Source organism: Natator depressus, chromosome 19 (genome assembly GCF_965152275.1).
Source record: "Natator depressus isolate rNatDep1 chromosome 19, rNatDep2.hap1, whole genome shotgun sequence".
Lineage (NCBI taxonomy): Eukaryota > Metazoa > Chordata > Testudines > Cheloniidae > Natator > Natator depressus.
The window spans coordinates 7008734-7018568 of record NC_134252.1 but is presented as its reverse complement, the minus strand read 5'-3'; the positions used below and the strand labels follow the sequence as shown (position 1 = coordinate 7018568).

At 58.4% G+C, this 9835-nt stretch overlaps 1 protein-coding gene across 3 annotated transcripts in view; it reads right to left on the bottom strand.

Moving 5' to 3' along the window:
* Positions 1–9: 9 nt before the first annotated feature.
* Positions 10–9835, bottom strand: part of NHSL3 (NHS like 3) — a 54412-nt gene continuing 44586 nt past the window's right edge. For all 3 annotated transcript variants that reach the window (XM_074934332.1, XM_074934334.1, XM_074934335.1), the window contains exons 4-7: positions 8004–8124; positions 6516–6632; positions 2736–6005; positions 10–1575 (exon numbers count right to left, since the gene is read on the bottom strand). In XM_074934332.1, the coding sequence (XP_074790433.1) occupies positions 1553–1575; positions 2736–6005; positions 6516–6632; positions 8004–8124 (3531 nt within the window). In that variant the 3' untranslated portion in view covers positions 10–1552. The remainder of the gene's footprint in view (positions 1576–2735; positions 6006–6515; positions 6633–8003; positions 8125–9835) is intronic.

The following is a 9835-nucleotide window of genomic DNA, read 5'->3' as shown; positions in this document are numbered from 1 at the left end:
TCAGAAAGGAGAAGGGGCGTTGGATGGGGCAGCAGGGGACAGGGAGTGGTGGATGGGGCAGGAGTCCTGGGGGGGTCAGATAGGGGGCGGGGGCTGGGACACGCCTGGCTGTTTGGGGAGAGACAGCCTCCCCTAACCGGCCCTCCCTACAATTTTGGAAACACAACGTGGCCCTCAGGCCAAAAAGTTTGCCCGCCCCTGCTGTAGCTTGAGCCTCAGCAGCATGTAACATGAAGCGGTGTGAGCCTGGTTTGTTCAGCTCCCTCGGGACTGGCAGAGGGATCCTCCTAAGCCCTGCTTCTCCCTGCCCCCAAAAGAACTTCCCCAGGAGCCCTTGCGGGCCTGCCCCATCCCCACCTCAGAGCACGGCACAGCCAAAGGGACAGTAGAGCCAGTCAGGCGGGGCCCCCCCACAACACACTAGGGTCCAAGCACTGCCTTGGGGTTGCTCCCTTGTCCAGCTGCGTGGGTGGGGAGGGCCTTGTGGTGCTTACGCACTACCACTGGCCCCAGGGAACTTACGCGTCTCCCCTGCCGGAGCAGTAGAGGTGGGGAGCCCGAACTCACAAGCACAGGAGGCCAGGTTCACACAGCACGTCCCCTCTGGCACCCTGGCCTTGCCTGCCCACTGTCCTGTAACAGCCCTAAAGAGCGAGGGGACAGCAGCCAGCCTGACACAGGAGGAAGCTGGGCCCCGGCTACCTGGGTTGTCTGCTGTAGGAGCTCGGAGGTCTTTAGCAGCCTGGGCCCCATTTCCCCTCCACTCTCAGCCAGGGCCTGTTCAGCACAGACTCATCCCCCTGCACGTTCTTACTGAAGTGGTCCTCGAGCCTGGGGAGGCCACCCAGCAAGACAGAGGCCTTTACCGCACCTCGGCCAAGCTGCTGCCAGCCTCCGCGCGCCTCAGGCCTGGTGCTGTACCTTTCCAAAGCTAGTCGGGGCATATCTAGCACCACACAGCGCGTGTCCTGGAACACTAGGAGAGAAGATCCCCTGCAGCAAAGCCGGCAAAGGAACTCCTTGGCCAGCCAGCCACGAAGTCCGTAGCATTTGGGACGCGCCTTCAGCTTCTTTTGAAGAGGTGCTTTGATTTCGTGCCGTCTCAGGTGCACAGAACAGAGCCGATCCTCTGCGCCGTGGAAAAACAAGTCCCCAGCCAGGCCGTCTTCTCCCAACCCAGGAGGCCATGCTTCAGGTGGTGCAGCGTGGTCTTATAAAAACACCCCCCCTCACAGCGGCTTCTCTGCAGCCTTCCCTCCTGCACCAACAAAACCGGCAAATCCAGCGGGTGAAGGGCGAGGCACTGGACTCCAGGACAGGGTTTGGTTTAGTTTTTGTTTTTTTTAAAAAAAAAAGCACAATAAAGCTGTATTATTGAAGAAAGTGAAACCAACACCAGTTTTTGCATAAATATCAAGGCCATCAGAGGCTAAGGCTGTTTGCTTCCATTTACTCAGTCAGTCGTGCCAGCTCCACGCTCATCCTTTCACCTGCTCAGGTCCCTGAGAGAGATTTGTATTCCTGGAGGTCAGGGCACAAGCACAGTCATCCTTCAGGCTGTCTCTTCCCGTTTGTCTGCAGGAAAAGGAGAGCAATTCCCGTCAGAGCCGGGCGGGGCTCAGGTGGGGGTGACAGCTGCTTCAAATCCACCCCAGCCTCCTGCCCGAGCTTTTTATACTGAGCCCAGCACACTGGGCAGCGTGGGTTACAGGCTCCCCTCTGTCTGAGCCACGGAACGGCTGTGCCCATTACAGAGCTGGGGGCTCTAGCCCCTGCTCTTAGCTCTGGAAGCCCCTGGTTCAATCTTGGGGTCAGCCAAGAGGGTGGCCACCTCCTGACGCTGCTGGTTTCTAAAGCTGAAGAGCCTGGGCTTGTGCAACCCCCCTCAGCCACAGTTTTATTGCCCCAAGAGGCAGAGTTACCTCCTAGCACATCAGGTTGTTTCTGGACTGACTGATGTTTAGACAGAGGGATGGAGTCAAACTGGGCCAAACAGCCAGCGCTAGCGGGGATCCTAACAGGGCTACGTTTGTTCCTCGTCTCTCTTTGATTCAGGCATTAGGAGATGGGTCAGAGAAAGTCACAATTCTCCCCACCATCCCTGCCTAGCACTAAGCTGTTCTCCAGAGGGTTCCATCATCATCCTCGGTCTTGTTTTCTAGCCCTGTTCCTGCTGGTAGAGAGACAGGGTGAGTGCAGGGCAGCGGAAGAGTTATGCTGGAGGAGAGCTGCAGTGGAGGGGAGGGGGGGCTGCAGGTTGGGATTGGGGTGCATTAACAGCTGAGAGTGGAGTGCATTGACAGCTGCAAGTGGGGGGTTGCAAGTCAGAATTGGAGTGCATTGACAGCTGTGAAGGGGCTGCAGTTTGGGATTGGCGTACATTGACAGCTGTGAGTGAGGGGCTGCAGGTCAGGATCACTGTTCCCTCTAAGCTGTGGGCATGTGCGTGCACACACAGATCCTAAACCCCGCACACACGGCGAAACACCGCACGCACAAAAATTTGCACAGGAGCACAATTTGCACAGAAGAAATTTTTTGCGCACAGGGCCTGTCAAAAATTTGCACAGAAGAAATTTTTTGCACACATGGCCTGTCAAAAATTAGAGGGAACATTGGTCAGGATTGGGGTGCACTGGCAGAAATGAGAAGCTGCCTGGCTCCTACACTACCCTGTTACACCCTGCATTTTCCAATCGGCACCTCTTCTCCCACACTCCCCAATCCCTCTGTACCTTGTGCAGAGGGATTCTGCAATGGCGTCTCTGGGCCTGCCAGGTGCCCGGCTCTGCTGCTCTTGGCTGGGGGGGCCGCGTTCACAGACAGTTCGCTCTTAGTCCTGTTCTCTTCGGCCGAGGGAGCCTTCGCTTTACTGTCTGGTAGGGAACAGTTCAGCACTTCCTCCCCCTGCGGCTTTGGGCTCACAGGTGACTGACGCTGCCCCATGCCAAGCGAAGGCTTCCTGGCTATGGGAGGTGGGATCTTGCTGGACTTCCTCTGTGCTTGTGACTTGCCAGGGGGCACCTGGCCCTGCTGGGTCATTGCTGGGACTGTGGAACGCTGCCCGGAGAAATTCATCAGCTCAGCTACTAAGTTCCTCTTCAGGTCGGCCTGAGCCTCCGGGGAAGATGGGGTCTCTATGACCAGCTTCTTGGAGCTCTTGGCGAAGATGAAGCTGGCAGTGGAGGCAGGTGATTTGTGGATGGGGGACACCTGGCCGTCCTTGGCATCCCCAGCGGTGGGCTCCAAGCCAGAGGCCGCGTGACCTGGGAGAGTCAGCTTGTTGCCATTGGTCCTGTCCGCCAGTCTGGAGGTCGGGGTGTCTCTGGAGGACAAGGTGGAAGTCTTCAGCCGTATGGCATTTTGCAGCTGATTCAAAGGCACGGTGTCTTTGGAAGAAGGGGACTGCCGCAGGGACAGCGACTTGCGGATGGGTTTCTGGGGGACAGGCTGAGCCTGCTTCCCTATGCCATCGGCGCCCTGTCCGTTCTGGCCAGGCGTCTGCTTGCCCGGGCCGGCCGGCGCATGCACGCTGACCGAGCGCAGGCGTACCATCTGCAGCAGGGAGGGAGTGACGATGGGGAGGTTAGCGTCCTCCTTTGGCGTGGGGTTGCTCTTACTTCGAGAGACAGGCTCCTTCTTAGGATCCAGCTGGGAGCCATTCGTTGTCTTCTTAAGGCTTGCTTGAGGCTGGAGAACCATGGGCGGGGCTGGAGCCGCAGGTGCAGGGGGTGGGGCTGCAGCCACAGCATGCTTGGGCTGGCTAGGCTGCAAGCCGGGCGTTGCTCTGGCTGATGGGGGCACGGTGATCAGCATGGGCAACTCCATGGCGGGAGCTGGCAGTGTTGACCCAGCCAACGGGCCCTGTTGCTGCTGAATCCTCGAGGAGACTTTGGTGGAGAATGCGAGTGAGGCTGCCCCTGGACCATCCCCTGTGGGTGCTGCTTTCAGGCTGGCCGGCTGCTCTGAGCCCGTGGGCTCTGGCTGGGCTGCGACAGAGGAAGACACCGCGGTTCCAGTGACAGGGAGAGGCTCCGGCAGGGTGGAGAAGCCAGCCTCGTCTGGAGGAGGGAAGTCCGCCATGGACAGATCCTGCTCGTCCAGCGCTGGGGGGGGAGGTGGGGGCCACGAGGGGTCCTGAGGCGCCTCCTGAGTAGTCTCTGAGTGGGGGTCCTCTGGGCTTGCCTCACCCTTTTTCACTGGTGGTGGAGGAGGATGGTAGGGAGGTGGAGGAGATGGAGGGGGTGACCTGCTAGTGGGCTTGGGAAGCGCCGAGGGCTCCTGGCTGGCCGTGCTTGGGGCAGGGGAGGAGACAGCGGGGCTGGCAGAAGGCGCTGCCTGCCGGAGTTTGACAGGTGGGGGGGAGATAGGGGCCGGCACCTTGGGGTGAGGAGGAATAATGAACCTGTCCATTCTACTCTGCAAGGAAAGGGCCGGGCCAGCTGGGGGAGCCACTGTCTCTGCAGGGGCTGGGTCGGAGGTGGAGGAGGATAAGGATGCCAGGGAGGAGGAGATGGACAGCACAGGAGACTGCAGCGAGCAGACCCTCTCCGGTTTCTTTGGCTGGGGCCTCCTCTTTCCTGGAGACGAGGCGTGAGGGCCAAGCCCTTTGGTGGGGAGGGTGGGGGTGCCGCTCTGACTCGAGTAGCCACTGGAGGGCGACATGGTGCGCTTGAATCCCTCGGGGGAGCTCTGCCTGGGGGGGGCCTGCTGCTCCCTGAGGATGACGGCTACCCCCTCCACCTCCCTCCGGAGCTTCTCCCCCGGCACCGGGCTGCACCGGGACACGTCGGGGGAGCTGGCGTCAGCCGAGTAGGCCAGGCTCTCGGAGCGGATGCTGCTGGTCTCGCTCAGCGAGCCGGGCGAGAAGACCTCGTCCTCGCCCAGGGGGCTCTGGCTCTCCAGGCACGGTGTCCACGGCTCACGCTGGTGTCGGGGATCTGGCTTAGGGGGCAGGCCCAGCACTTTCTGCCCCCCCTCGCCCACCGCTTGCTGCTGCTCAGCCCTTTGGTGCAGGGAGTGGGTCCTCCTAGGGGGCGCCGGCGGTTTCTTCATTTTCCTGAGGGATACGCTGCGCGTGGAAGAGCGGTCGCTCCTCACGCTCACGGTGTCCGAGCTGCCCGCCACGCTGCCGGTGCTGTACGCAGGGGAGGCCCTGCCACTGCTGCCCCCCAGCCCCGCTGCCAGCAGGCCGTGGGCTCTGTAGGCGGGCCTGGCCTTGGCACAGGAGTTGGTGCAGCTCGCGGCACTGTAGACACTGAGCTGGTCCGTGTCGGACCGGCCTGCCGTATCCGCCTCGCTGGGCGGCCCAGCCTCCCCCTTCCTGCTGTCGGAGCCGCCCTGCGAGGAGATGGTGGAGCTGTCGGACACTATGGTCTCCGTGGACTGGGAGTGGCTCCAGTTGTCGCTGGAGGAGGAGTGCTCCCGGCTGCGGCCGCCAGGCTCCGAGAAGCGGGCGAGGGAGCGGACTGAGGCTGGGCTGGAGGAAACCAGGCTGCAGCGGCTCAGCGTCCGCACGCTGCTCCTGCTCAGCGCGATGACGTCCACCATGGGGGGCAGGACGGCGTTGGGAATGATCTTGGACATGTAGGTGGCCTGGGGGGAAATGGACATAACAGGGCCCAGCAGCTCCGGAGGAGGGCTGGCGTTGGTGGTCATGCCCGGCACAGCCAGTGACTTCGGCCTCAGCAAGGGAGACAGCTTGGCTGCCGTCCTCCTCCCCAGCAGCATGTCGTCGTAGTAGACGCGGTCGATGTGCCTCTGGATCGCTGCGTCTGATTCTGCCTCCTCCAGGGCTTGCAGGGATATGCGAGCGCCGCCCTTGGGGGCTGGTGGGGGCTGCAGGTTTCCATTGATGGTGGGGATGTGGATTGTGCCACCGTCTGCCTCGTCACCATTCACCAAGGGCTGGGATGCCATGCTGGGGGGGCTCCCGCCCTGCCTGGGGCCGTCTCTGGGGGAAACACTGCCAGGGCGTTTCCTCAGCTCGTGACTGTTTCTCAGACCTGAGGGTGGATAGGAGCAAAACCCGGTATCATTATAAACCGATCCTGGCGGGCAGGCAGCCCTTGCTGATTGCATACAGGGGTTACTATGGGCTGGCAGGGCTCACTTAATCAACGCTGGCCAGGCCGGGGCCTCAGTGCAGCTCAGTCCACCTGTTCTCTCCCTGTGACACCCAGGAGTTCAGACTCCTGAGGGCTGTAATACCATGGTCTGTTTCCGATTGTCGGGCAGGGTGTGACGTGGCTGGATGGGGTGAGGGCCTCTGCTACACAGGAGATCAGATCGGGGGCTCTGGTGGTCCCTTTTGCCTTACACTCTGACTCCTCCCCGCTGCCCCTTGGACACTCCACTGCTAAACGGGTGGCAGGGGGACCTCCAGGAATAAGCCAGCTCCTAGCCTGAGCCAGAGCTGAAGTCTCAGCAGGGAGAGAACTCTGGCTCACTTGTGCACACGGAGCAACCACTGTCCCTGAGTTCTCCCTTCAGCAAGGCCCATCTGCCCTCCTTACCCAGCTCTTTCTGGACATGCTGGGGGATGCCCAGCACCGTCGTCCTCCTCTCCTTCCTCCTCTTCCCTGCCTTCTCCGAGGATTTGGGGAAGGAGTCGTGAGGCCGGAAGGTGGAACCTGAAATGCAGTTACGATGAAATAAAGTCCCAGACTGGTAAGCAGGGACCAGCCACTGTGACGTCGCCCGCCCACGGTATGCGCCTCTGTAGGAACACAGGCCCACATCAGACCTAAGTAAACAATGGTTTTAAATTGAGGTTGGATTTTACCATGAGTGAGAGGCCCCAGGTCTGTGACCAAAAAGACCGAGACCATAAGAAAGGGGAACTGTTTGTGGTAAACTTGTAACAACCCTGGAAATACCAGGTATCTTATTTAAGGGTTGGGCCAAGCACTAGAAATAAAGAAAACATGGGTAATTGGGCACCAGGTTTCAGGGTAACAGCCGTGTTAGTCTGTATTCGCAAAAAGAAAAGGAGTACTTGTGGCACCTTAGAGACTAACCAATTTATTTGAGCATGAGCATCCGATGAAGTGAGCTGTAGCTCACGAAAGCTCATGCTCAAATAAATTGGTTAGTCTCTAAGGTGCCACAAGTACTCCTTTTCTTTTTGGGCACCAGGTGCAGCGAATAATTGGCAGGAAATGCTTAGTCCAGTAGCAGGGGAAAATATGGCAAAGTGAGATAAGAAGAAAACCTTGGAGAAAGCAGAGTGCAGCTCTCAGCTGCTATAGCTGAGTTTAGTGAAGGTCCAATAACCAGCAATGTTGTCGCTTGTTTGTTACAGAGCACAAAATGCCCCGCGTTCTAGGGCTGCTTTGTCAGAGCATTCCTTACCCCTCTGGAGCCATGCCATGATGGGAAGGCGTCTCCCAGGTCTGAACCAGCTGTAAGTATCTTAGCCAATGCTTGCAACTGGACTGTAGCTGGGTATCAAATATAAGGCTGTTTATGTTTATATTGATACTTTGGATGTAATCAACACCGAGTAGCCATTGGGGCTAACGAAGGAATGCCTGTGTGGAAACTGAGTCCTGGTAAACCTTGATAAAGCTATCAGGGAAATGATCTCCCACCATTCCGGTGTCATTCTGACAGGAGTTCTCCCTGCTACTGCCCTAGAGCACAGTCCAGCCCCAGTGCAGGGGAGCCAGGCTCAGGACGACCTGACAGCTGTGTGAGCATACAACGAACATCTGCACAATCTATTGGGAGTGACAGCTGCCCTGGGCAGAGCTTGGAAGAGTACTACCACTCCCTGCCAGCGGCCCTGCCCTAATCCCGGAACAGTCCCTCCCCCCATCTCAGCTGCAACCTCTGGCCCAAAGGACAGGCTTGATGTCCCTTGTGGAATCACCCAGCAGTCCTCAGGCCACCCAAACCCCAGCTCACACGTCTCGGCTGGATTTTGTGCTTCACTCTCGCCAGAGCAGACTGCCGAGATGGCTCACCCTCCCCAAAACTCCCACCCCGCCCGTGGCTAGTACCTTTCCTCTGGATCATCTCTGAGCGGATGGAGAGGGCATCCTCGGAGGCATTCTCCGTTGTGCACGACTGGGTCCTGCTTCGGAAGGAGATCTCATCCTCCTCCGTAGAGGCGTGGGAAGACTGCGTGGGGAGGAGAACAGGTTCAAATAAGTCCTGAGCCTTATAGGAACAGATGCCTCCCTCCTTGTGCAAGCCGCTCCCCAGCATCAGAGTCCCCTAACTGGGCTCCTTCTCAGCCAGAAAGTGACTCAGCAGCTACGCACTCTGAAGACATAAAACTTCTCGGAGGCCCAGTGTTATGAGTCAGCCCCATCTGCATGCAGGCAGAACCCTCCCAACGGCCAGAGAGGGCAGGCAGGAAAGCCCTCTGCCCCAGGGTGCGTTCAGCCAGCCCTTGGGCCCCCTTGACAGAGGGGACCCAGCAAGAGGGAATGAATGCCCAGAAGTGACCTGACCTGGCACCAGATGGCGCTGCCTACTTCACCTACCCGTGAAAATGAGCCCTTAGCAGCGAGTGGCCAGCTGCAGTTGTCTGACTGGGGATCCACTGATTGCAGTTGAATTTAACCTGGCTCCCAAGCGAAGTGCAGCCAAACTGGCATAACCCTGGTGTGAGCCAGAATGAGAGGTCCACCCAGCCCTCGGCACTACTGCGTGCGCCCTGAGCTTCCAGGATTTCATCTCATTCTGCCCAAGGGAGGGGAGTGCCTCTCGAACATGCCAGATGGGAATGAGGGAGCAGCCTGGCTGTAGCTGATTAGGAAGGGCATGGGGAGGGATGCAAACAATTGCACAGCGGTGGAGCTGCAGTTTGCCGCAGCGGGACCCCAGAGCCCCCTCCCTGGGTGAAACAGCAGCACAAAATCCCAGCTGGCAAATGGGCAGCTGCATTGCCGGCAACACCCTGAAGTTTATTTCTGCTGCCTCTCGCTGAAAACCACCACGCTGTCCATCTTCCCCTCCTCTTCTCTGTGCCTCCTCCCTCCCCCATCTACACACTCACGGGCATTAAGGCTGCTAGCTCACGGCCCAGTGCTGCACTGCTCCTTTGCTAGAGCTTTGTCCAGTCTCATTTCCAACATCGCCAGCTCTGGGGCTCCCCCAAATTCCCTTGGGAGACCGTTTCATAGCCCATCAGACCCTATCTGTGGGAAATACATCCTGACATTCAACCTACGTTTTCCTTGCTTGATAATATGGCAACCAAATCAATGGTCTGCAGTTGGGGTGTCTGCAGCCAATATGAATAGTCTTGTCGTTCAAGCTGGGAGTCACAAGATCTGGGTTCCATCTCCAGTGGCTTATTGGCTGGCCTTGGCCAAGTCACTTAGCTGCTTTCTGCCTTAGTTTCCCCATTTTGCAAAGCAGAGATGATAATCCCTCTCTCACAAGGCATAGCGAGCATTATGCTGGCGAAGACAAAGGTACCCTCCACTTAGCCTCTGCCCAGCTGGATACGTTTAGATGAACCATGCCAGCGTATGAATCATATTTGCTGCTCTTCTCCAAATTCCCTCAAACATTTGATATGGAGGAGTTCAGAATCTGCCCCACAGGGCTCTATCTGAGGTACTGTGTAGGACAGAGGTCTCAGGTTTGCCTTCCCCAGTGGCTCTGTCTGCCCTACTGAGTTACAGTCTCACCTCTCAGCTTTCTGCCTCTCAATCTGCCACCAAAGGGGTTACGAAAGCAAAAAACCAGACAGTCAGCTGTTGGAGCAAATACACCCAGTGAGGCTCTAGGAGTGGGAAGGGCGTGGGCGGAGCAGGGTCAGAGGCCCAGAGACAGGCTGAAACCAAGCTTTGGCCAAAGGGGTGGGCATTTTTTGGCT